At 41.1% G+C, this 27,462-nt stretch overlaps 1 protein-coding gene across 7 annotated transcripts in view; it reads left to right on the top strand.

Annotated features, from left to right (window-relative positions):
- LOC122872121 (double-stranded RNA-specific editase 1-like) overlaps positions 1-26,547 on the top strand; it is a 106,181-nt gene extending 79,634 nt beyond the window's left edge. For 5 of the 7 annotated variants that reach the window (XM_044187898.1, XM_044187897.1, XM_044187896.1 and 2 more), the window contains 9 exons: positions 6,088-6,162; positions 9,368-10,302; positions 13,541-13,655; positions 16,804-16,972; positions 17,377-17,531; positions 17,707-17,875; positions 20,275-20,456; positions 20,966-21,144; positions 24,164-26,547. In XM_044187898.1, the coding sequence (XP_044043833.1) occupies positions 6,159-6,162; positions 9,368-10,302; positions 13,541-13,655; positions 16,804-16,972; positions 17,377-17,531; positions 17,707-17,875; positions 20,275-20,456; positions 20,966-21,144; positions 24,164-24,340 (2,085 nt within the window). In that variant the 5' untranslated portion in view covers positions 6,088-6,158 and the 3' untranslated portion in view covers positions 24,341-26,547. Of the gene's footprint in view, positions 1-6,087; positions 6,163-9,320; positions 10,303-13,540; positions 13,656-16,803; positions 16,973-17,376; positions 17,532-17,706; positions 17,876-20,274; positions 20,457-20,965; positions 21,145-22,793; positions 22,895-24,163 lie in introns of all 7 variants that reach the window. The other 2 variants (XR_006377026.1, XM_044187893.1) reach the window with 2 other exon arrangements.
- Positions 26,548-27,462: the final 915 nt, after the last annotated feature.

Here is a 27,462-nt window from a genome sequence, read left to right as displayed (position 1 = left end):
CTTTTCTGGTGGATTGCTACACATGTTGGCGCATTACTGCCACCAACTGCCCATCAGTAGAATAAAGATCATTGGCAGGAACATGTATCAGACTCTTTGCTCATGCATGTGGGTCCATGTTCTCATGTGGTAGATGCAAACAAAATGGGGACCTGTTCATTACAACATTTCTCCTTTTAATTCAGCTTTGTTTGATTGTGTAATATCCACTCGTCCATGTTAATGGATAGTCTAAAAGCACATCTTGTTTGGTACGCTGCCATTGTTTGGCAGAAATGCACAACTGACTCGTCTAAAAATATCCACTTGAATCAAAATGGCAAAACTGGATATATTCTCCAAATCACTGTATTCAAGCCAGTCATTCTGTGCTTTCATATTTAACTTGTATTATTGAATTAACATCACATTTGTCACACTGTTCATCTCTTCATAGTCTATAGGTCAGTGAATAGGAGTCTATGAGTAAAATTTCTTTCACATGTGCTGCTGTTCTTCACTATATGTACCGAGTAGCGAGGTCAGTTTTCCTTCTGAAATTTAAGAATCATGAAATGGGAACATCAGTGATGCATAGTCAGGCCGCAGTCTGCCCCATACACCCAAGGTGAGAAGACAGAGTTGATCTAAAAACTGACCAGTTAGATCCCACCATAATCTTATGGCACCACAGCTGACCAGAGTGAAACCCCGCTGCTGTCATCTCTGTAAATCGACAATAATTATCACGTAATTTCTGCCAGCCTCAGTTTGTTTATTTATGTCGAGGGATGGCACGCTGAGTGACAGTTTCCTGATTAGACTGGAGGAAATAATGGCAGCTCAGTGTCTCTTATCAGCCCGAGAGACGAGTACCTCTGTCTGACAGGAGTAGCTTAGGGCAGGGTGGAGGGGGGCTAGCTGAAGGGGAGAATAAGCTGGGTGATGACTTGTGACAAATGAGCAAAGGAGGCGTTGAGGGAACGGGGATGGATTGATTCAAACAGGAAAATGTCAATGTTAGATTTGTTATAACAAAATTTCTCAAAGGTTTGTAAAGAAATCCACACCACTGCCTATAATGGCATGATGAAAGTGATTGTTTTATATGTCATTTGCACAATATCAAGCGAGCAAGTATCTTTTCATCAGATCTTGTTTCAAATTTCTTTGATAGCAGTTGGACACAGAGGGAGGCACAATGCAAAGAATATATTTTTTTAAATAGTAGAATAGTAATTGAAGTGTTAATATTAATAAATTAGTAATAATAGGAATGACTGCTTAATTTTTTTACCTCTCATTTCATGAACTATGTGAAATCAAATAAAGTCGAAATGCAAGTTTTTAAATGTTCACCATGTTATATGGAATGAAGGTTAGAAAATGTATCAGTCTTAAAAGGCTGCTCAGGCTTTTCTGGGTGCTGTCTGCTGAATGTTAATGTTTTCAACAAGAACTCTTTTTCACCTGCCAGTTAGTGTTTGTGTTCTCTGCCGAGCTGGTTAGCAGTGAGCTAATTTCTTTTAATGCAGTCTGTTTGCTGTTATGTTCATGGAACATTTGTTTTTCAAAACAAAACTTATGAAGTGCTTTACAATGCAAAAACCATCTTTAAAAGAACCGCAAAATAACAGAAGTATGAAATAGCGATGGGAAACACAAGACAGACGCATACAAAAGTGGAAAACACTATAAAGCACAATAAAAAGGTCTTTGCATAACAAGACTGTAGAGTGTCTACAGCCATGCAGGCAGCTCTGCGAGGCTGTAGGCACAGCTGTGCAACATGCTCACAATGACAATGCTAAAATGCTATTGTTTAGCAGTTACATTGTTTACTATGTTAACATGCTAACATTCGCTAATTAGCACCAAACATGAAAGGCAGTGAGAAATGTTGACCTCTGTAGCTCATGTGTGTACACCAGAATAGGCAACATATAAATCGTAGTCATCTGGACACTGCTTTCAGAATCAAGACGTTTCGGCTCCCATCCGGAAGTCATTCTCAATTGTGAAAAAATGGGACGGGAACTATTTTTTTCTCAATTGAGAATGACTTCTGGATGGGAGCCGAAACGTCTTGATTCTGAAAACAGTGTCCAGATGACTACGACTGAAACCTTTTCTACGATAGAACACTCCTGGACGAATGAGGGACTACACCATCTTATTTTGAAGAATTTTGGGCAACATATAAATGTTAAAAGTACAGGTATTAAATTCATTGTCCTTCCACACTTCTCTTGCAAGTTCCAATTGGTAACATACAACAATATGGTCATGAATACACAGCCAACACTATGACAGTACAATAATTATGTCCATTACCTGTTTATGCTTGATAGAGCATTGATTTACATACTGTTGACTGGTTCTCATGGACTCCGAAATCTAATCTAATCTGTTTGTTTAAGATTGAGGAAGGGGCCCATATCTGTTTCACCTACACATTCAGCCATCTTGCCCTTTTTTGCAGATGCTCAGGTATTGAGCAATCTCAACTCTTTTGTCTCTCAGTCTCAGTCCTTAAGTCAAGCCCTTTTTTCTCTTTTAATGGCTGGTTGGGTAGGGAGCACCAGCAGAATGCATCTGTGACCTTTGCCCTCTCCCAACAATACACTCCTGGAAGATGGCTTTGGTTTCTTCACCTCCAAGTCCTGAATAGGCTCTGCACAGATCCCCTGAGAATGATATGAATAAGCAGCCATGATTGTAGTAATGTCTTGCTTTAATATATCATTAGTCATTGTCATAGGGTTTTACGTCATAGGGTTTTTTAATGTTGCACAAAGTTACCTGTGTCCGTGGCCGATGCCATGTTTGTAGAGTGCTTGTGCAGGCCATAGTTGGTGGTACCGCCTTCACCTTCATGTTGTAATGGGATTCTGAAACATCATGGCCATGAGATGGTGGCATAGAACTTTGCCTGCTGCATGGGTGCATGATGATCCATTCAAATGAATAGGCTCTGTGCCAACCTGGAAAACAATCTACAGTAAAATTAAGGTGCATAACATTGTAATGTGATCATACAGAGCAAAGCATAAATGTAATTAACAATTGATTCCAGTCATGCACAAGCTGTACAATACTGCAGGACAATACTGGACAACAAGTAATATTTTATCTCTCATTTCCCACAATGACAACACCATGCCCAAATGTATATATTAATTTGAAGAAATGAGCCAATAGCCTACCTGGGCATGTGATCTGCCAGGTTGGTTTTCCATTCTGCCATGAAGACAAGGGAAAGTATTATCATTGAGTGGATAATACCTCACGTCAGTATTTGTTTAAATGTATGTAAGCCATTTTCACCACCAGTAACATCAATAATATCGTGTCACTACACATTCCCATACTTATAAAGCTTATAAAGTAACCATAAAGACATATTGCCAAAGGTAATTTTGGTTGGTGGCCAAAAAATTGGCAAAAGAAAATGCGAATGAATGTTTGTTTCCGTCCACTACCGTAATGTGATTATAAGGAGTTGTTTCATCGAGATAAGCAGTAGGTGCCGCCAATTCTGGCCAATTCTGGTCATCAAAAAGATGACGTAATTGAGTGACCGCCAATCAAACCTCAAGTGGTGAAAAAATGAAAAAAATGAATACAGCACACCCCAAATATAACATTAACGTTAGATCGTTGAACACAAATAACGATAGTCATGTTAACTAGTAACTACATGCACAACATCGTGATTTTCTGTCTTCTCCACTCCCTCTTTGTCTTCACCATGGACTTCAAAGCTCCCTCTTCCGTTTACTAACAGTGGATGTTGCCAAGCTATCACTCCGATCGAGACAATAGAGACGTGTCTTACATCTTTCAGTGTAGGTCAGGCCTACGAGAGTCAGCTCAACAGCAAGCAAAACTTTTGGGTTCAAGAGCAAAACTTTTGGATTTAAAAGCAAAACTTTTGGATTATATTATTTGCAGAGACCCAACAAATTCCACCATGAGCAAGCACGGTGACAGTGGTAAGGACAGTGGCAACCGTGGCAACCTCGAGCAGAACCAGACGAGAGAGAGAGAGAGAGAGAGAGAGAGAGAGAGAGAGGGGGTGGGGGAGAGGAGAGCACAATGCAATACAAATTCCAGCTAGAATTTTAAAATAGTAATAATGTAATGGTAGTGGTAATATTAATAAAGTAATAATAATAGGAATGATAGATATAGGAATAATAATGACAATAATAGTAACAAGGCCAATAACAACAACTATTGTAGCGGGTATTGAGCAGGAACATGTGGGCAGCAGGTGGCCCACAAACACAGATCCAGGCTCTGCAGCTCTGGAGGCAGAAATACCTGCTGAAAGCGACAGAAGGAGAGAGGAGAGAAACGAGAAAGCACAAAACTACGGGAGAGAGAAGATGTCGCGTTAGTAACATGCATTAATGGGATAAAAATGCATACAGATGGAGAGGGAGAGGAGGAGAGAGGAAAGAGGTGCATCATGGGAAGTCTCCCGGCAGTCTAGGCCTACAGTAGCATAACTAAGGGATGGTTCAGGACTCACCCAAGCCAGCCCTAACTTTAAGCTTTATCAAAGAGGAAAGTCTTAAGTCTACTCTTAAATGTGGAGATGGTGTCTGCCTCCCAAACCCAAATTGGGATCTGATTCCACAGGAGAGGAGCTTGATAACTGAAGGCTCTTGCTCCCATTCTACTTTTGGAGATTCTAGGAACCACAAGTAACCCTGCATCCTGGGAGTGCAGTGTTCTAGTCAGGTAATAAGGTATTATGAGATCTTTAAGATTTGATGGTGCCAGACCATTAAGAGCTTTGTTGGTGAGGAGAAGGATTTTAAATTCTGGATTTTACAGGGAGCCAGTGCAGAGAAGCTAATATTGGAGAAATATGATCTATTTCCTTGATAACAGTTGTTGTTAGTGGCTCTGTTATTATTGTCATTATTATTCCTATGACTATCATTCTTCTTATTATTAATTTATTAATATTAATATTACCACTACTATTACATTATTACTATTTTAAAATTATAGGTGGTATTTGCATTGTGCTTCCCTCTCTCCTCCCTTTGCCTAATGCCGTGTAGTCCAGTAATAGGAGTTCAAATGTTATTAACTAATGGTCCGATAATGAAGGATTCTGTGGAAAGACTATTAAATGTTCAATTTCAACAGTGAGTGGGTTTATGTACACACTGACAAAAGCCAATAGAATCTAATAATGAGAAAAAAGCAGTACTAAGGCTATCATTTTCAACGTCCACATGAATATTGAAATCACCTACAATAATTACTTTTATCTGTTTTAAGGACTAACTTGATAAAAACTCTGAGAATTCAGATACAAATTCAGAATAAGGACCAGGAGCGTGGTACAATGTAACAAATAGAATTGGCTGTTGTGTTTTCCAGGTTGGGTGTGAAAGACTAAGAACAAGGCTTTCGAATGAGTTATAATTTAGTTTAGGTTTAGGGTTGATTAATAGGCTTGAGTCGAAGATGGCTGCAACTCCACCTCCTCGGCCGGTGCCTCGAGGAATGTGAGTATTGATATGACTGGGCGGAGTGGATTCATTTAGGCTAACATATTCTTCATGACCCAGCCAAGTTTCAGTACGACAAAATAAGTCAATATGATACTCTGATATTAAATCGTTCACTAGTACAGCTTTAGATGACAGAGATCTGATGTTTAAGAGTCCACATTTAATTCTCCTATTTTATTGTGGTATTTCAGCGTTTTTATTTAGGTTTTTATGTATAACTCCTCTGTTAACTTTTGATTTAATTAATTTAAATGGTCGGGGGGCAGACACCATCACTAAGGAGTTTTGGGTGAGTAACTGCTCTGGAAGCGCAGAGAAGCGTGTAGGACTGCAACTCTGCCTCCTGGTCTCAACTCCCTGTGTGCTATATTGTTTGGCTTTGTTGATTTAACTGTCCATATATGTGTTTAATGAGGTGGGATTAATTATCCCAGCAAACTCCACATTGTCGCTCTGATTCCTTCAAAGAGCAGACCCTTTTCTACCAAGTCTAACTGATTAATTATTTGCTATAAATGGTCACTTCCTTGATGAAAGTATCTCTGACATCAGCTTTGTGTGTTTCTTCCAGATCGGGTGGGAGCTCGGCTAACTCGAAACCAACAGAGGCTGCTCACCATAGAAGGGGACGAAATAGAAAGCATGAGTGAGTGAATATTTCCATTTCAAGTCTAAACAAGATATCGATATCTGATGATGATATGTGACTTTTCAGAAACATTTACCAAAACTGTCTTTTTCAGCTCCAAATATAGATTAATTTTTTATTAACTTCTTCTCTGCCTGAGAATGACACTGGACCCCCAGTTATGTCCAGGTTGTGTATTCAATGCATGCATATTGGTAAAGGAAATACAGAATCCTGAGCTTAAATAGTATTAAACTGTATTGCTCTCGGGCTGTCCTTGAAAATGTACCATCCGATTCCTTTTGGCCGGCTCATGAGGCAGGATCAGAGCTTAATCCCAGGGTCAGGGTGTATCTACTGAGAGATTTCAGTCCATTTTGGTGGCAGATTCTAAGCTTGTCCCCTTGCTCTCAACAAAAAAGATGCCTGAGAGTCACCTCTGAATTTGTAACGTAGGTCTATTTCAGCCCTAAAACCACCTGACCCATGATAGGCCTTAATAGGATTTTATGGAAAAGATAGATATAGCAAGGTTCTAAGTAAAGTTAATATGCAGGGTAAAGCAAATAAAGTTAACACAAAGCTTTACTTTCATCTGACACCATTCACGTGCCTGTTTGTGGTTCAGAGCTGATGGTTTATTTACAGGGAAAGGACGCATGGTTTGATAAACTGACTATTTATTTGCAAAAGTGATACGATCAAGCATCAGACTGAGACGACATTCCATTTTCAAGAGTGAGCGAATCTGGCTGTTTGTCAGGGTAGACTGAAAGGAGTCCGTGTGCTTGAAGACTTGAACTAGATAGCCAATTTTGCATCGTGATTCAGCCTACCGATGCTTTGCTAACTGATGGGGCCTCTTTAAACACTTTTTTCTTTGTGTTCACACAGCAGGAATCCTGTCCCTGTTCTGTGTAAGCCAAAATGAACCCATTCGGGAGAACATGTGGATTATGTCTGACAGTGTAGGGAGAGTTGGTCATAGGCTGATGATCAAAGTGGTCAAGGTTGTTCAAGGGCTTTTTGCTATAATTACAAACAGTAAGTCAGGAAAGAAATAAAATATCACGTCAGGTAATGCATTTAGCACTGACCTTGCAATTGGACATGCCAAGACACATTTAGACTCATAGACTGTTGACCTTGTAGTTGGACATGCCCAATGGATTCACTTCTCCCGCAATCTAATGAAGAGAATTTCTGTTTCTTTTTGCTTGCTGAGCCACAGTACTGACTGTTTCAGTGGAGTAACAATAACAATATATTCCCTCTTCCCCAACAGACCTATAATCACTCTCCCCCTCTTGTTGCTCGTGGGCATTATCTGCTATTGTGTTTTTCATGTTTCATGTCCCCCTCTTGCATGCTTGTTATTTACTTTGCCTGCAGTAGTCAACTGGCTGTGACTGAATTCAGAACTCAGCTCTGTCCAGGCACTGTGCACTTTGGTTAAGGAGGAAGTGATTTACAATTTATATTGGAATGCATAAAGCTAAACTTGGCTTATAATGACATTTGGCTAGAGATGGGATTCTGTTGTATTTTATCAAAACTGAATACACTTCCGAATTCGCTTATCGAATCAGAACCCTTTCTAATCCCTTACTGAATCTTTTTAGGTACTTTGTTTGGTCGGGAATGAAGTTAGTTAAAAACTGTTAGGGGGCTGTACTACAGCTGCAGACGCCATCGATGCTAAAGTAAAAACAACTATTACAACAAATATTAGTCTACTTTCTCATTCAGCAAATATTAACTAAATAAATCGCAGATTTTTTCTGAATGCGCAATGCACTTAACTTACCAGAAGGCAGTGTTTTTGCACTGCTACAGGTCACAGAATACAGTGTAACACCGGCAGTAGGCTGAGGCCGAGCCCTCGTCATTCTCAAGTTTTCAAAAATGCCAAAGTTCCTACTTTAACATGATAGACAGTAGATAAGTATTTAAACAGGGACTTGTCGTGCCCTTTGTCGTGAATGCCCTCCCACAAATATTGCATTTTATGGTTGCTTAGTTGACTTTGGTGAAGTGCATCCGCACTTTGGAACGGTTAAGTTTACCTGGTTCACCATGTTCAGTCAGTCAGTCTTGTTAACAGCTGCATCGCACATGTTTGTATACGTCACCAGTTTATTTTCTTTGCAGATGCCTGTAGTGTCAGAAAGAGGCAAAAGAGACTGTCAAAGAGAGATTGTGAATGAAAGATTTGATAAGGGATTCATTGGCCGTGGAGCTTAACCAATCTGTGTATTTTACCAACTTGGAACCAGGTCCAAAATGGAACTGGTTATCAGAACCCATCCCTACAGATAATTGTGTCAAATTACATACTGTCTACATTCTGAAAACACTCCACTGCAGTGCCTGAACTGTGGTTGATTGCATTTTCTTTAGCACCTAAACAGGAACTACAATTTTGTATTCATACTCACATTTATTGTAATGTACAGTACCTTTTGGTTTTATGTCTGAAGTGGCCATATTTAATCAATCAAATGCTAAAAGTTAATGTAATTTCCCTGGTATTTTCCTTCAGGCTTAGTTGAAATACAGAATTATTTTGGGAAAAGTTGATGCCCTTTTTTGCACCCCCATCTTTCCCCACAACCCCTCTAAACCTGCATTTTATAGGATTGTTTTCTGTCCTGAGCACCGAAAGGAGTAACCTATCGAGCTTTTGCTGGAGGATGTTATAAATGGAAATTTACATTAAGTTCCATCGGCTTTGTTAACAGGGCCTGGTGATATGTGTTCCCAACATACAGAAGATCGTCCAGAGAAAGAAATTTAATTTAAGAGCTCTTTGTACAGTTTGTCGTGTAATTTACTAAATTTGACATAGAGTACTGCAACAAATAGCTGAAATTAATATTTTGCTTTTCATAGTAATTTCATGCTTTACTTTGGTCAGGGGAGTATTAAATGTTGACAATTTTCATTGCTTAAATGTAATTTCATCAAAATTTTCTCCCAGCATCTTATACAGATTAATCCTGCTTTTGTTTTTGTTGTCATAAATTAATGAATGTGTTTAGAATACACTTGTACCAATGTAATTTACTGTCACATATTTTTATAATGTCACCACATAAGTAAGGAAATTAAGGAACACACATCACTTGTTCAGTTGCAAAGAGAGATAAAGGAATCTCTAAATTTTACATTTACAAGATCCTGCAACGAAGGCATTGTAAGTTACTCTTTCTGGGCACCGCAGGTTCATGCAGCACAGATGTTAAGGAAAATCGGAACTTGGACAACCTCTTCTCAAAAGAGCGGGTTGCAGCTGAGGCTGCTCAACTCCCCAATGGGAGTGCTGGGGGTGGGAGGAAACGTCCCTTAGAGGAGGGCAATAATGGGCATACACATTCCAAGTACAGGCCCAAGAAGCGTAAGAAAGTCCCTGGGCCCATTCTACCTAAGAACGCCCTAATGCAGCTGAATGAGATCAAGCCAGGGCTGCAGTACAAACTGCTCTCTCAGACTGGGCCGGTCCATGCGCCTGTCTTTGTGATGACTGTGGAGGTCAACGGGCAGCTCTTCGAGGGTTCGGGTTCAACCAAGAAGAAGGCCAAGCTAAATGCAGCAGAGAAGGCCCTGCGCTCTTTCGTCCAGTTCCCCAACGCATCTGAAGCCCACATGGCCATGGGCCGGACTCTGTCTGTTCACACGGACTTCACCTCAGACCAGGCTGACTTTCCGGACATGCTCTTTAATGCGTTTGAGACATCCACTCCTGTAGATGACCCATTTTACCTTGCATCCAACAGTAATGGTTCCTTTAGCTCACTGGGAATAGAGTACCCATTGCTACCCTCCCCTGTTACAAACCTGGTCCAGCCCCCCTTACCTCCAGCCCCCTCCACCTTCACCTCCCCTACAAGTGGCAAGAATCCTGTCATGATCCTCAATGAGTTACGGCCGGGCCTCAAGTATGACTTTGTGTCAGAGAGCGGGGAGAGCCATGCCAAAAACTTTGTCATGTCAGTGACGGTAGATGCTCAGAATTTCCAGGGTTCTGGGCGGAACAAGAAGCTGGCCAAGGCCCGGGCTGCCCAGGCTGCTCTGTCTGCTCTGTTTAACATGCAGCTGGATCAGGCTCCATCAAGACAGCCTATACCCAGAGAAGGACTGCAGCTTCACCTGCCACAGGTAAGCATGGAGGAAGGTAAATGACTATTGAAAGGCCCCATTATTTTGATGCTTACTTTACAGTTTTCATCTTCTTTTGTTACAAATGATCAAAGTAAGAAAAGCATACAGAGTTAATGATAGCATTGTAAGAGTGTTACTTGAATGGCACCAGAAACTTTGTTCCATTTCTTTTCAATTGTTCTTTGCTGCTCACAATTATTCTCTCTGCTCTGCATCCCCTGGGTGCTAAAAGTTGAAAATATGGAATATGGAATATGGAAGTAAGAAATTTCTAACAGTTAAGTAACTTTACATTTCTGTTCCTGTTTCCCTGAGGCATAAAATGAATAGTAAATAGGGTCTGATGAATGTCAGTATTGTGTTATTATGTGGTTACAATTACTTGATTTATGTGAATTCTCAAGAAAGTATAACAAGATGACTTAATTCAAAAAGCCCCAGTACCTCTTCTGGAACTCTATTAAATTATGGCTTTTCATTGCTGCGTCCCATTTAATATGGAATTTATGCTTTCCCTTGATTTTCTCTGTGACCCTATGTCATACATACACATACATTGAGGTCTTTTTGTCAGGCACTCTTTATTCTTTCTGGTGGACTGGAGTCATGTAATGGTGTGTGGCGATAATATGGCAATGTTGCATCCACATTACAAAAATTAAAACTAGAAGAAGAAAAAGTGGACACGTTCTGCACCATCACTGTTTGTTAAAGAATTCCGTTTCTATTAGCCTTTGTTGCATCATCTCGCCAACTCCTCACCACCTCCCCCAAAAATGTTTTTTTTTATGATGGTTAGACATCTGTCTTTCCAATTTCTTTAAATTTGTTGTTCCAGTTCAGAGTTTTGGGGGAGAGGGCTATGCCAGCATGCTTTGGGAAAGAGGCAGGGTTCACCCTGGACAGGTCAGCAGCTTGTCACAAAGTTAACAAATGTAGACACACACATTCACGTTCAAACCTATAAGCTTTTTGGGTTTGAGCAGCAGAAAAGTTGACCTATATAGGGCTGGGTATTGAACCTCCATACTTTTTAGGTACCAACTGTCATAGAACAGGCAGTACTGATAAAATGATTTGTTGTTAGGTCTAGGGGATTCAATTACCACCAATCCTTACGGCTGTACCAGCTACTAACTGTGTTCCCTCGAGCCAAGTGTCACAGCTTGTATCAGTTGGTTGCCACCTCTATGTGAGGAGCTTTCTGGTGTGCTATCATGAAAAGAGGTTGTTGGGAGCAAAAATACAAAATCTGCTCCTTTGAAGTTAAGTTAAAGGTTCTGTATATATGAGCTTCTGAACATTAATATGGCAGAAAACAACTATTTGCTATGTGATGATATAGTGGAGTAATGGCGTCCTGAGCAGAGGATGACGTCACCCCCTCTGCCTGTGCTGTTATCGCAGCCTCGCTGTGCTTTGTTTATACAGCCGGTCCGGCCAAGCGTCCATGTGAGTGTATGTGAGTCCCTCCCTGTGAGCTGTTTTAAGGGTTTATTTCTGGTGATTGTTGGTGATTGTTAGAGCAGTGGAAAGACTAACAAAGACGGTTTTGGAGAGTTTTATTTTGTTTCTGTTTGAATGAAGTGTGTTTTACGATGGTCTGCGAGGTAAAATGAGTCTGGTGGACCCTAGCGCCTATTTGTTTTGGTCTGAGATGCTGGTGCTCAGGTGAGACATTTAGTGGCAGTAAATGTTGCTTACAGCTCCTTTAAGTTTAAGTTATTGTTAACATCATAAGAAGAAGATTTACTTTATTTCAGGAAATTCAGTTTTTTTTCAATTTTACACACTGAAATACAAACATGCACACACATGACCATAGACATGCAACCGGGGGAGAGATGTGGCTACCACGTAGCAGCACCCCTCGAACAGTTAGGGGTTGAGTGCCTTGCTCAAAGGCACCTCGGCAGTGCCCAGGAGGTGAACTGGCATCTCTCCAGCTACCAGTCCACATTCCATACTGTGGTCCATGCTAGAACCAGCCACCCTCTGGTTCCCAAGCCAAGTCCCTACGGACTGAGCTACTGCCGCCCCCTGGCAGTGGTAGCCATAGTCAGTGCTTTTGTTGATGGGAGTATAACGTTAGCTTGCTCAGACAGTCTGCACTTAGTACTGTTTGGGTAGGATTTATAACTAGTGTTGTGTCATCGTCTGACTATCTAGTCTTTGCCCTTTTGTATTTTGCCCATTAATGTAACGTTACTAAAGTTACCTACTGTAGACAACTAGCTGACAGCAGGCATGCAAGAGCAGGAAACAGTTGACAGTGTCACATAGTGCAAGAGATTAAAAAGAAAGAAATGGTTTTGTTAAAAAAAAGGTTTGTATTCCTGAAAGCAAGGTATCAAAAAAGCATCTGTAACAAAATAATCTAAGCTCAAAGATGCTTACTAGCTTTAGAAGCTTTTTCATTTATTCAGTGTATTGTTTTGATATCTGCACTGAAACATTTCCCGATACCTAGTTTTAGTCCTATAACATTACAGCTTGTAATAACACAAAATGAGTCATTACAAAATCAGCATTATGAGAGAAAGGCATGAAAATTGTCACATATCAAGATTAGTTTTTTTAAGAAAAGCCATAGTCTGAAGGCAGTGGCCTGCTTGCTTGTATGCTGCAAACACTTCCCTGTTAGATCTCTGTCATCTAATGAAACACTCGTCTACAAATGTCACCGCTCATGACCAACCTGACCATGTCAGATTGAAGATGGAGACAGCTTCAGGAGAGACAAGTTGAATACACAGGGAATCTATTTACACATAAACTAATCCCTGCCTGTAATCCCTGCACACTGATAACAAAGCTGCTATCTTAATTACCATCACCCTCTGAGTGCTATTCAAACACTGCTGTTCATTATACCAGCCTTTTCAAGTCACTTTGCTTTACTTACAGAGCAGTCAGTGAAGCAGAAGATTTGACTGTTTTAAGCTGCTAAGATCCCTGCCTGTCATTTACACCAGTGCAGCATTCCTAATATGCTATAATGAAATATTCAGTAATAGTTTCAGTGTGGATAAGATGAGCTTTCACCTGCTTTTTATCACACTTTGGCATTGTTGTCATCTGCTATTTGGTATTTGTACATCTTACAGAAAATAAGATGACGAGAGTCAGAGTGGCCCGCATTTTCAATCTTGTTGCCTTCACACAGTTCTACCTTATTCTAGATCATTCTACCATTTTTGCTGCATCTGTAATTCTTTTTCACGCTTGACCTCAGGTCCTGGCAGATGCCGTCTCTCGTCTGGTTGTCGACAAGTTCAGCGAACTGACAGAAAACTTCACGTCTCCACATGCTCGACGGAAAGTATTGGCAGGTGTCGTCATGACAACAGGTAATTTTCTTTTTGTCAGTCAAACAGTTGCTTCAGAAAACATTTAACCCTCATCGAAGAAGATTTTAGAAGCTCTTCAATGGGACTGGATACTGGGACGCTGCTGCTGAGCGTTTACATAGAGTCAAGTGATTGAAGACATGTTTACTGTGCCTGTTCTACACAAAATGTGTCTCAACTCGGTATGTATCAGCAGGGACCTGATTCAGCTGCACTCTCTTATTCTTAAACTCTGATTTTTATGTAAAATATTAAAGCTAACCCGACTCTGACCCCAGCTTTTCCTTCACATTTATAAGGAGAACACATTCTGTCAGTTTCTCTTTGAGTTGAAACCTCAGTGTTTAGAGTCAAAGGCAAAGTTTCTCTGACTAAAAACAGGCTGATGCTCAAAAAATAAATCTTTTTCCCCGTAATGTTGCCCATAGTGGGTTCCTTTTTGATTTCCGAAAAGGCTAAAACATGATACTTAGGTTTTCTGTATATCTTCTAAGCCAAGTGGGTATCTACTGCTTTGCTGGATGGTAAAATTTGAGCATCAAAGGATTATTTTGGTGATTTAATAACTCAAGCTCCCATGAGTCATAATGTGGATTTGTCGTTGTTAAGGGGCTGGCCATGGATGTATTAGAGGAACTGGATACTGGATGGCGGTCACATACTTCAATGAAAACTGCTCGCCTGGTGCATAAGCCAAAAAAGTTTTCTAGCTTCCTGGTTTGCTGCATTCTGCGGCCCACTGCACTAGCATTTCCCCCACTGGCCCTCGGCTGTTCTGTCAGGTGGAAGTTCCTCCAGTTACTCAGAGAGATCAACACAAGTTCAGTCAGAGCTCTGAAGAAATGCCAGGTGCAAAACAAACACTCCAAAAGTGCACAAGCATTATATATGTATATATATATATATATATATATATGAATATTTCTTCCTGTAGCCTTAATTATGGAAGTGCAACTGACTAACTGGGGTTTTTAAGCAGTTTCTGTGTGTAGTAATAAAGCTCAAAGAAGTGTTACTGGCATAAACAGTTAACAGATAAAATATCTCAACACAACAGTTACAGTATACGTGGTCTGTTGTGAATGTGTGGCGATCGGCCTGGGCTGACTTTAGAATTATTATCCCAGAGATACCACATGGAGACAGCAAGAACTGTGATTGGTCAGTTTGGGTTGATTGTGTTTTCTCCTGTGTTTCTGATGCTCGGAGAGATTTATGATAGTGAAGATAACATGAAGCAGGTTGATAAAGACTTAGTAGTGTGCTCCTTTTTAGTAACACGATCTAACGAAGACATCTCCACTGCAAACCTTCTGCTTGTCGTGATCTCCGCTCTCTATCACAGTGAATGAAAGAACAGAAATGTTGCGATTGCACGACAGTAGTCTCCTATTCAATAATGAGACATGGTGAAACAGAAGCTACCTGATGAAACTTGGTAAGAACATGCGTAGCCCACTGTCACTCGTATCACAAAGGAAATGAAAGAATGTCGACACAGTCACAGTGGGGCCTGATCATGTTAGATACATTCATCTAGTGTGCTGGTACTGAAAGGGTCTAAGGATGCAGGGTGTCGTATGCTTCACAGACTGTCAAACCCCTTGAGGCAAATTTGTGATTTGTGTATATACTGTATATAAATAAATAAAACTGACATAACTTACTGAAATAGCTGAAATCTGCAGATGAGCTATGAGTCAAAACGTACCTACACCGGGACTGCCATTAATAGTTCTTGTGAGAAGTATAAACACAGCTGAATAGACGCAATCAAAGGTTCACTGCCTGTCTGCTGGTTTGTGGAAATTTGAGTAATTGAACATTTGGTTGAAAATATGCACCGCTAAACTTATCAGTTGAAATGAGAAGGGGGTTTAGGTGAGTCTTACATTATTTCCTAACCTTGAGGCCCTGTCTGGTCGAGGGGACTATTGCATCTAGTTTTACATATTGCTAGAGCCCCAACTAATATTATTTTCATTATTGATTAATCGATGAAAAACTGAAAACGTTCACATTTAAGAAGCAGAACTTTAAGAGGATTAAGTGATTATCAAATGTGTTGTGAATTTTCTCTCAGTCGAATATTCAACCAATCATCTTGAAAGTACTTTTTACTTAAAGAGTAACTTAACAGCAGGCTGAAAAACAGTGTGTTGCAGTTTCAGTTTCAGTCCCGTTTCACCTCTGACCAGCATCACTGATGGATGTGGTCGGGTGTGGTCAGAAGTGTTTAATTGCACCTCTAACCACACCCGACAGTAATGTCAGGGGGTCCTGGAGTCCACCTGTATGTCACTGTAGCAAGGGGAAAAGTTAGACCACTAGTAGGGCTTTTCCACTGGCACTTTTTGCCACGACAAGTCAAACCATGCCTCGTTGATTTGCGTTTCCATTACCAGTTTAAACGCGCCGAGCCGTACCGAGTAGCGCCCGACCGCCTCCAAGCGGGTTGTGGTGACGTCAGATGGGCTGCAGGTCTGTGTCTGTTTGACCGAGGGCGGGGCTGAGCTACACACACACACACACACACACACACACACACACACAGCGTTCACACAAAATCCGGCAATGTGGCTCCTTCCCGCAGGGTTGTGCGGAGGTGTGGCCGTGTTAATGTTGTTAATGTTAATGTTAACGTAACCGCTGTGAAACAATCAGAAAATAACGTTTTATTTCTCTGAGTCACTGCTTTGTTCTCGCTAACGCCTCTCCCTCTCTTCATTCACGCTCTAGCTCGCTCGACCACCGCTGCTCTATCTCTTTGGCTCGCTCGCTCAAGACCCGTTTTATACAGTCTATGCTCAAGACACACCTTCAAATGGGTGGCCCTGTTGTAATCGAGATGCAAATCCCTGCCGCGCTGGGCTGACGCACCGAGTCAAGCCAAGCCAGCACATGTGTATGGAAAAGGACTGTAGAGGTCAGAAAATGACAGTATACCGTACGTCAAGCACAGAGAGGAAGGGTGCAGGGCTCAACAGAGACACACAGGCCTTGTGAACTGTTGGATGCAAAATATATTGGCTGGATGAGGTTAGCATTAAAGGTCACTGATCTTTGGGTCTCTATACAGCGGTTTGTGTATGATGACACCAAATCAATGTCCATCTATAGACTCATATCTTCATACTTTCTTGTACAGGTACTGATGTGAAGGAGGCTGAGGTCATCTGCGTATCCACAGGGACAAAGTGCATCAATGGTGAATACATGAGTGATAGAGGTTTGGCCCTCAATGACTGCCATGCTGAGATTGTGGCTCGTCGGTCACTCATCAGGTACCTGTACTCCCAGCTGGAGCACTTCCTCAGGTGAGTCACAGTACAGCAAAGAGTTGTGGCTGCGAATTCTCAGGGATTAACAGAGAACTGTTGTGTATCTTTCAACTTGATGTAAATATTCATTGCATTGCACTTATTAGGTTTTCTACCCAACTGAAGTAAAGACCTGACTATTCATCAAAATAACATTCACAAATCAGGAGAGAAGAACATTTATGGAGAACTTATCTACAACTTGTGGATTCTAAAAATGTCAATTTAAACACTTTATTAAAATGTCTTGAATCCAGTACAATAAAGTCTCATCAAACCTTGACCAGAACTGTGTGAGCCATTCTGATATACAGTTTAAAGGCTACCTGCCAGCCAATCAGAAACTTTCCGTAGCATTCCATATACTATACTGTCACTTGATTTCACATTTGTGTCTCCAGTAACCACGAAGAGGAGCAGCAGAAATCTATATTTACCAGATGTGACAACAGACAAGGCTTCAGACTGAAGGAAAACATCCAGTTCCACCTGTACATCAGTACCTCCCCCTGTGGAGACGCCCGCATCTTCTCTCCCCATGAAGCTGGAGTGGAGGGTGAGCGGAAGAACAATAAAAGAAAGGCTGTACATGTTCAGTATGGCCCTGATGACTGACTTGTGAAAGTTCCTCAGATTAGAAAGAATATATCACTTAAACATACATTTTTGGCATGATAATGTATAGTTCACTATAAATTCTCAAAGTGTCTGACCTTGCTTTTCTGTCTCAGATCAGGGAGATAGACACCCGAACAGAAAAGCCCGTGGACAGCTCCGCACTAAAATTGAGTCTGGTGAAGGAACCATCCCAGTACGCACCAGTAACACCATTCAGACGTGGGATGGGGTTCTTCAGGGTGAGAGGTTGCTCACCATGTCCTGCAGTGATAAGATAGCCAGGTACATGTTGTTTCACTACCTGTTCACACACACTGTGACAGATTCCCTTGATTATAACGTGTTACATAGCACGATGTCTCCACAGGCTGCGTAGTGAAAGCAGCACATTAGCAGAGCAGCGGCTTCAGTGCTCCGTCTGTGTCTACACACGATGCATTCAGGCACAGTATTGAGTGTAGGTCACCTGTGTTTTTTATGCACGTACAACGGAAGAAAATCCACTTGAAGTGTAAAAAATACGCTTTGGGTCAAGTGTGTAGTGCAAGTCTTTACACAGTCTGTGTAGACAGCTATATTGACTAAAATAGAATACTGATACAATACATAAATGATCGCAATGTGTATATTTGGGCCAAACAGCAACGATTACTAAATTCCTGTTGCTAACAGCAACAATCAGTTTTTTTAAAAAATTCATCAAATTGGGAATCGTATGCCTTTATTAAACAGTGGACAGTAGAGAGATGGCAGGAAGTGAGGGGAGAGAGAGAGAGATGGGAAATGGCATGCAACAAAGGTCCCTGGCCAGATGTGAACCAGTGCCTTAACCCCTAGGCCACCAGAGCGCTCCACTAAGGAATTTAAAGAAAAATATACTGTAATAAACTGAATGAATCAATCTCCAGTCCTTCAGTTCTCCCACCCTCGCTCGTTCTAATGGAACAACAAATCCTTCCATTTAGACACACAACAGCAAGACCGCTGGTGGAGAACTAAAACCTATTTCATAACCTTAACCATATCTGCTAAAACTTAGCTATGGAGAGCCGATGTCATGACGTCATGCCGGGGTTCCACTAGCTTCTGTAACTCAGTGCAATCTCTCAGTCAGCATGTCTTTCATCAGTCTTTCTTTTAATAACTGAAGCGTGTTCCTGGACTTTACTTTCATATTCTAAGACAAATTGGATCCACTACAGCAGTTGCTATTAGAAATTTGGTGATTTTAACAAAGAGAAAATGTACCAGTTCGGCAGCACGAGTACTTAAGTCATCTTGGTTTCATCCATATCACCAACTCTCTCCTCTAAAGTCCTTTTTCCATTTCTTTAGCTGTAAACTCTCTCTGTCTAAAAAGCTGTACAGCTGTTACACACACGTCTGAACTAACCCTGACTCCTCGACTCGAATCGTGATGTTTAACCTGCGATGTGGGCTCATGGGAAATGGTGTTTGTTAAAGGCTGCTAAAAAACTGAAATATTGAATAAACAACAACATTACATTGTTTTATTACTAAGTATTTTAAGTTATTTACATTTTTTCAAATGCCACACGAGATTTTGAATGAGGTTTTCTTACTTCTGGAACAGAACTCTGAAGTTCCGGTTTCACTTCGGCTCTCTATAATAGTCTAATCTTCTTTCTTGACTTATAATGAGCTTTGAGCAACCAGTCACAAAATGGAGTCAGCTGAGGTTGTTTGCATGAAATACATTTATACAATTACATAGGAAATTGCTGCTTAGGAGGAATGCAACAAGGGAGCTCAAGCGCCCCCTTGTGCCCCCCTGCCAGCACACCTGTTTGTACATACCGCAGGCAATGACTTTCTATTTATTCAGAACATGGCTTGTGATGACTTGCTACGTTGAAAGCTAAATTTACTTGAGCTGGCCAGTCATCGTGTGTTTGGGTCAGAGTATAACCTCTACTGTAGTATTGCCGGCACAAGCAATGATAGCAACACTGGCTGGAAAAAAGGGCAGCATTTACTCCACCTGAATTTGGCAATGGGTCCATTAAAGTAATAGTGCATGCATTAGGGTGAATACATAATGTTTTGATTAAGGGGGATGTGTGTTTGCATTGAAAGTTTGCCCTGTGCACCTTTAAAATGTCTTTGGAAAGGAAAACATACAGTATGAGTATACAGTGTGAGTAAATGAATTAACATTACCTATAATCTAGCTGTAGTGCCTGCTGTAGTTTTCCCTTTCAAAATGTTAAACACAGCTCTACAGACACACTTGAGGTGTTGAAGAGTGTTTTTGAGCAGACCAGCAGGGATCCTGATGATTAACTGAATGTGTAAAGAGGCTGAATTATCTCGGCGCCATGCTGCAATCACTCCATTTCTGTCTGTCAGCTGCAGTTCTCAGGTGTCATTAGGCCGCTGGAGCTTTGATTAGGCTTCTTGATGAATCTCCAGGAGGCCGCTAACAGCTCGGGACTCCTCTGAGCTGGTATCACATTTGTATTTTCAGGAGAATTAGTTGGAACAATAATGTTGATTTTTGTAGATTTGTATGTTTGCTCAGGCTCCCTCAGCTTTAACCTCCTTTGTCTCTTTGTCTCTGTTGGTTCACAAAAAGAAGACTAGAAGACAATAATCCATAAATTTGGTGACAAACTGGATTTGCCTGATTGAATCAAATCATTCGTTCTGTCTCCCTTCAGGTGGAATGTGGTTGGATTCCAAGGCTCTTTGATGAGCTACTTCACTGAGCCCATCTACTTCTCCAGCATCATTCTGGGCAGCCTGTACCACGCTGACCACCTCTCCAGAGCCATGTACCAGAGGATCACTGAGATCGAGGACCTGCCGCAGTCCTTCAGCTTGAACAGACCACTGCTCAGCGGTGAGAAACAGACTGCACTTTTACAAATGAATCTGCCACCTGTTTTCCACACTGACAGTACATATGTGACACTTTCAAGTATACCAGGGCATCTGTAGGTCCTTCAGAAGTCTAAAAAGCAGGATTTTCACTGGTCATGGGTTTTATAGAATATCAGAGGAGTTTGAGGGTTGTATTTAAGAAAAGATATAGTCGTGTAAACTCTGTGGGAAGGTCAGGAAATTCACAATATTTTCCTTTTTTTATCAGGTCATTGTATTAAATGAATCACCAAACTGGAGTTGAAATATGATTGCTCAACATCATTAATGAACCAGGAGGGCAGAGTTAAGAGATTTGGGCTCAGACTTACCTTTCCTTATCCTTTCAAATCTTTTGAAATATGTGATTCAATGCAATTTCAAATTGTTCTATTTGAGCTGTATAGAATATACAAGTCTGTTTTATAAAATGGATTTGGCGTTGCATTCTCGTGAACTGAAACCCTGCCATGCTTCCATGTTCTACAGGAATAAGTAACGCAGAGGCTCGTCAGCCAGGAAAAGCACCCAACTTCAGTGTGAACTGGACGGTGGGAGACCAAGGCTTAGAGGTGATCAATGCCACCACGGGTAAAGATGATCTGGGTCGAGCCTCCAGGCTGTGTAAACACGCTCTCTACAGCCGCTGGATGCGCCTGCACTGCAAGGTAACACACTGCTGACACTCTGTACACTGACGTACCGACATACTGGACACTTTATGTGCAGATTAAATGGTACGGAATAACAACTAGTCCTACCAGGAAATCTGAATCCAAACTCTTCTCCTGTGTGGTCTCTCAGTGGAGGAATTAGTTACCAAACTCGATTCAGTCAGCAGAATTCCTTTCTGTCTTCAAGGTTCAAGGTACATTTATTTGTCATTCTACAACACATGGCTGCACAATGGAATTAAAGTTGTAGCCCCCTTCACGGTACATACGGAACATATATACAAATATTCAAAATTAGAATACAATAAAAATAAAAACAATATATAAAGTTACTTATATACATACAGTGGTGTGCAAAAGTGTTTGCCCCCTTCCTGATTTCTTTTTTTTTTTGCATGTTTGTCACACTTAAATGTTTCAGATCATCAAACAAATTTAAATATTAGTCAAAGATAACACAAGTAAACACAAAATGCAGTTTTTAAATGAAGGTTGTTATTATTAAGGGAAAACAACATCCAAAGCTACATGGCCCTGTGTGAAAAAGTGATTGCCCCCTAAACCTAATAACTGGCTGGGCCACCCTTAGCAGCAACAACTGCAATCAAGCATTTGCGATAACTTGCGATGAGTCTTTTACAGCGCTGTGGAGGAATTTTGGCCCACTCATCTTTGCAGAATTGTTGTAATTCAGCCACATTGGAGGGTTTTCAAGCATGGACTGCCTCAATAGGATTCAGGTCAGGACTTTGACTAGGCCACTCCAAAGTCTTCATTTTGTTCTTCTTCTCCGTCTGTCAGCCTCACTAGAATGCTGTATCAAATTCACATCTGAATCCATATAAGGTTTGGCTATTATGCAACAGATATTGAATAAAATTCGCAAACAGTTGGCTCAACATATCTCCACTAGGCCACTCCAAAGTCTTCATTTTGTTCTTCTTCAGCCATTCAGAGACCCCACAACAACATCCAAAGAACTGCAGGCCTCTCTTGCCTCAGTTAAGGTCAGTGTTCATGACTCCACCATAAGAAAGAGACTGGGCAAAAATGGCCTGCATGGCAGAGTTCCAAGACGAAAACCACTGCTGAGCAAAAAGAACATTAAGGCTTGTCTCATTTTTGCCAAAAAACATCTTGATGATCCCCAAGACTTTTGGGAAAATACTCTCTAAAATATACTCTAAAATACTCTAAAATATGGTGGTGGTAGTGTGATGGTCTGGGGCTGTTTTGCTGCTTCGAGACCTGGAAGACTTGCTGTGATAAATGGAACCATGAATTCTGCTGTCTACCAAAAACTCCTGAAGGAGAATTTCCGGCCATCTGTTCGTGACCTCAAGCTGAAGCTCTGAATGGCTGAAGAAGAACAAAATGAAGACTTTGGAGTGGCCTAGTCAAAGTCCTGACCTGAATCCTATTGAGATGCTGTGGCATGGGGGCAAACACTTTTGCACACCACTGTGTATTATACAAAGTTAGTGGTATGGTAATGTGCATAACCAGCCTAACAGAAAGTTCCATGTTATTTATTAATGTTGGAGTGCGGAGGATGAGGTGGAGTTGAGGAGTCTCAGCCTGAGTGAAGAAGCTGCTCTATAGTCTGCTGGTACGGCAGCGGATACTTCTGTATCTCTTTCCAGACGGCAGAAGGGTGAACGGGATGTGGCTGGGTGGGTGCTGTCCTTTCCTATCCTTTGGGCTCTGCGCAGACACCCCCCCTCACCGATATCACTGATGCTCGGTAGGTTGGTACCAATGATCTTCAGAGCGGTTTTAATCACCTGCTGCAGAGCCCTCCGGTCCTGGGCCGTGCACATCCCATGCATCAATGGTGGCTGGCAAGTTTGCCGTGTTGGTGGCATTTTTAATCTATGGATTTATTTTAAACTTTTTAGATACTGGTCCCAATATTTTCACAGTGAGGCCATTACAAAACAATTGCGTTCAGTCGTCCCTTCACAATAACATAGCCAATAAACATTTTGGCTTTGGAAAGAAAGCTCCCCAGAAAACATTTAGATATTGAAACAAAGAGTCATACAAAGTCATATGTCATGATTTAGGTCATCTGTGTAACATGTAGTGTATAGCATTAGCTTGGCCACGCTGGCTGTTAGCTGGCTAGCTAGAAAAGCATGTACTTGTGGCCATGGAACACATCACGCAAACTAAATGCCACGTTTTATAACACTACAAGTTTATACTTTGTAGCTACCAGAAATGTTCGTGTACACATGGTCCAGGGTATTGTGGACATGCTGGTGAAATTTAGGTCTGTTTGATTAAAATCAGCAGCTGCAATAAAAATACCATCAGGTTGTTTTGTCATGTGACTACTGATGACCTGTAGTGCATTTTTTGAATTTGCATCTGGGGGGATTTAAACAGCAACAACAAAAACACTGGTGAATTCTCTGGGCAGATAATACGATCGACACCTTAACATTCTTGTATTCTGTGGGCGCGGAACACGGTCCGCCCGTCCAGTGCAATAGCTTGATCCGGGATGTTGTGATGAAGCCAGGTCTCAGTAAAGATGTGGGCACAACTATGGCGTTTAATTAGTCTCAAAACCTGTGCACATAAAAACCAGGCGCATGCACGGAATACGAGCGCACATAACAGTATGTGCACAAATGCAGTCCCGCGAACACGGGGCTGTGAAGACGCAAGCTCGATCAAAGGAGGGAAGACATCAGCCACTGTCTGTTCCATCCCTGCCTCCAAAGTCTATGGAAAGCCATTTGCGCATTACCTGCGTTGTCATGAACACAATCACATGGTCTCTAAAACCCCACTGCTGTGTTTAAATGGTTTAACTTAAACCTGCTGCAGACCTGGTTTATTTGAGATTTCAGTTCAGTATACCATTTTTAATTAAATGACTAACAAAAGTGTATGCTTATAACAAACGTTTGGCCGAGGTAAGCATCCTCTTTTTTTTGGCATCCGTGACTTTTACAGATAAGAACATTTTGTTGTCTGTCTAACTTCTGTCCATGTCCCATAGCTCTCCTCCACCTTGCGGATCAGAACAGTAAGGCCCAGCAGCTACCACGAGGCCAAGCAGGCAGCGGTGGAGTACCACAGCACTAAGCAGACGCTCTTCAGAGCCTTCCACAAAGCCGGACTGGGCGCCTGGGTGAAGAAACCAATTGAGCAGGACCAGTTTGCACTCACCACCTGAGTTAGTGCTGGGCTGGTGGGGGGGACTCCTCACTTTACTTTCTGAAACAGTTTTGGTCACTTTCAGTGGTGGAATAATTTCCCTCTGGATGGTCATGGAGTGGACTGTGTGTTACTGGGAAGAAAGAGGCACCAAATCCAGATGTCAGAATCCATGGAGTTAACATTCCTCCTTAATTTTGCTACTCTCAGCCAGCACTACACATTAAAAAAAGATTGTTATTCAGTCAGTTATGCAACTTTATACAAAGGACAAATGTAAAAAGAGACTTTGGGAATGGAAACTTGTAAACAGCATTGTTAGTTAAAATGGCAGTTGTTTATATAAGAATAGTGATATATTCATTTTGCATGTATGATTATACCAAATTCATACAGTAGGAAGTCTGCAGTAAAAGGTTTGTTATCATGTTCAGTATTGTGATCTCAGATTATCAGTGTTGTGATAACTTGAGAATGTCCTCCTGCAGTTTGTAACACTGTTTATCTGCTCTCTTGCAGTTCTTTGACTGCAAATTTGAGGTCACAAGGATATTTTCTTTTATTTTAAGGTAAAATGTCTAAAATGACAGAAAAGACTTAAGTATGACATTAGAAGATAGTCATCCACAGCTCCACGCTCCATTTCAAAGACTTTACTCATGTATTTTTTGTCTGTGGTACAAACAAAATGTAATGGACTCACAATCCTGCCACATTAGGTAGGGGGGAAGGTCAACACAAATTTGATTCCATTTGATTCTAGCCAAGTATGGTGGACTTGCCTGCGCAGTTCTTTTTGAAAATGGCTTCTATAATAAATATATATAAATGAGTTTCGCTACAGACTGTAAAATAACTCTTTCTGAAGAGATCTTTTAAAGGATGTGCTGCTATCTTGCCAGAAAATCCAAATTTGGTCAAAGGGGAGGAAGCCTGGGTCGAGGTAGTTAGAGGTGCAAGTGACGACCACCACGGCTGACTGTGATAGGCTGACACACCTGCCAGTCAAAGAAATATGACCAAAAACATTGTTCTGTCAGTTGCCCAAATCTGTCTCCTTATACCCTTTAATCCTTGCAGTTTGGGTCATTTCCTCTAGTTGGAGGACACCAAACAGGAGTGACACTTTTAGAGTATGAATAGCCTTGTTCACATCTAACCAAACAAAGGAAACATTGATAGGTTGCAAAAACATGTCGGGTGTAAACACACCCTAAAACATCTCTCCTAATATGAGCCCTGTTGCACTAGATTAGGGTACATGAATCTCTCCTACAGTGATGCATATGCAGTAACTACAGTAAACCCAAATCCCAGAACCCAGACCCTGCTAGTGTTGTTGGTGTTAACACTTCAGTCACATTTACCACCAGTAAAAGCTCACCAAAGATGATGTCAGCATCTGTCAAACCTTTTCATTTTTTTATTTTCTGTGTTGTTTTCCACACATTCAAATGTTTCTTTTTATTACTGTAATCTGCCTCTACAGACCTTGTGCATTCAAATGTATGTTTGTGATGATGTGTGAAGTGGTGTTTTATGTGTGATGTTCTACTCTTTCAAACCAAACAAGACATAATCCCAAATCACTTGTTTCTCTATAGCAAATGTAAATTTTAACTTTCAAATATGTTTTTAATTGTCTAAATTCTTTATTTTGCTGCAAAAGTCCTCTGGATGTAAACCTCCGGCCTCAAACACACATAGGACATATTTAACTTATTTACTTCAAATGTAGGTTGAGTTCTTTTCTTTATATATTTTGAATGTGTATCCTTCTGCTTCTATTTAATGGCTGAAAATATGTCTTAACCTTGAGCATGTGCAGACCTGTTCCTGTCTCAGCATACATGGCTCCAGGCTTGGCCCCTCACGGTTTTTGGAGGTGTCAGCCAATGACGTTTCCATAGGATATGCACTTTTTTAAAAGGGAAACAGTTCATTTTATTCATGGAATTTAAGGTAAGGTAAAAGTGAATGGATCAGTGGGAAAAGAAGGTCCACTGTATGTCGATCCTTCCGGTCCATATGTTGGTGGTTGGTGAGCCTCTACAGTTCTGATGGGTTCATGCACTACGTTATTGATTTGCCCCATAAAATATAGCAAGACTGTGGGGCCTAATGCATGAGCTCTACATGTAAAGCATGAAAACTATAAATATAAAATATGTAGAAACTGAGTCAAGTCACTGAGCTAGAGATTTAATAAAACGCTATTACAGTGGGTTTTTATGGTTGTCTTTGGTTTTAAATAAGGACTACGGCTTTGGTGCTTTGAAATGACTGTTCATGGAATCTTTTCAGTATCGAACATGTAGGCGTGAAACGTGGCTCTGAAAACGTCTCAAATCCCACCCCTTGGCTTTGAGCATTAAAGTTAACTCCTGACTTTGGAAATGGTAGTTTGGTAAAAACAATTCTTGACTCAAGGTCCACTTACTAGTTTTTTCAGTAGCTTTCGACCACATCTCTCAGTCTTCATCAGCAGATGCAGTTTGCTCAGTTGACCTGGAGTAAACTGCATCTGTGTTGCAGTGTGATGTCACCTGTGATGACAACTGAGCCGTCTCCATGACAGCTATTCCAACTGCATCCTTTGCTGAAGACCATGCGATACGGTTGAAATGTGGACTTGAGCTGAGATTGTTTTGCCACTCCTTGGTTGTTTTACCTGACTTGAAGATGCACCATCTTATCTCCTTTCACCTTTCCAAGGAGGACCACAATGGAAATTAGCTTTATTGGCTTTATTGCGTTTTTATTCCAGACATATTTAAAGGATAGGTTGATAATTTCAAGTCTGTCTTAAAACAATTTCTGTTTCTACTCATGTTACTACTTTTGAAACACAGTCGGTAGAGCTGGAAGGTTGGTGATAAAGTGACTATTGTACTTGTGGGTCATCCGACACTGCTATCATGATAGCTTTCTTGGATTCTCTAGTTTTCTCCATTTCCTCAAAGGTCAGCACTGTCAAGATGGTTTGCTATTGGTGAAGGGCACAAAAATCACATGTCAAAGTTCACAAAAGTTGAACTCTATCCCAAATTTCACAAATGTACGTTGCCTTTGCAAGCAAATACACTGATGCCGGTGATTCTACTGAAAATAACTGATTTTGGTCCGAAATGTAGCTGTCTT

This window comes from Siniperca chuatsi, linkage group LG24 (assembly GCF_020085105.1).
Source record: "Siniperca chuatsi isolate FFG_IHB_CAS linkage group LG24, ASM2008510v1, whole genome shotgun sequence".
Classification (NCBI taxonomy): Eukaryota; Metazoa; Chordata; class Actinopteri; order Centrarchiformes; family Sinipercidae; genus Siniperca; species Siniperca chuatsi.
The sequence above is the reverse complement of the archived record's forward strand: the minus strand, read 5'-3'. Positions and strand labels throughout refer to the sequence as shown.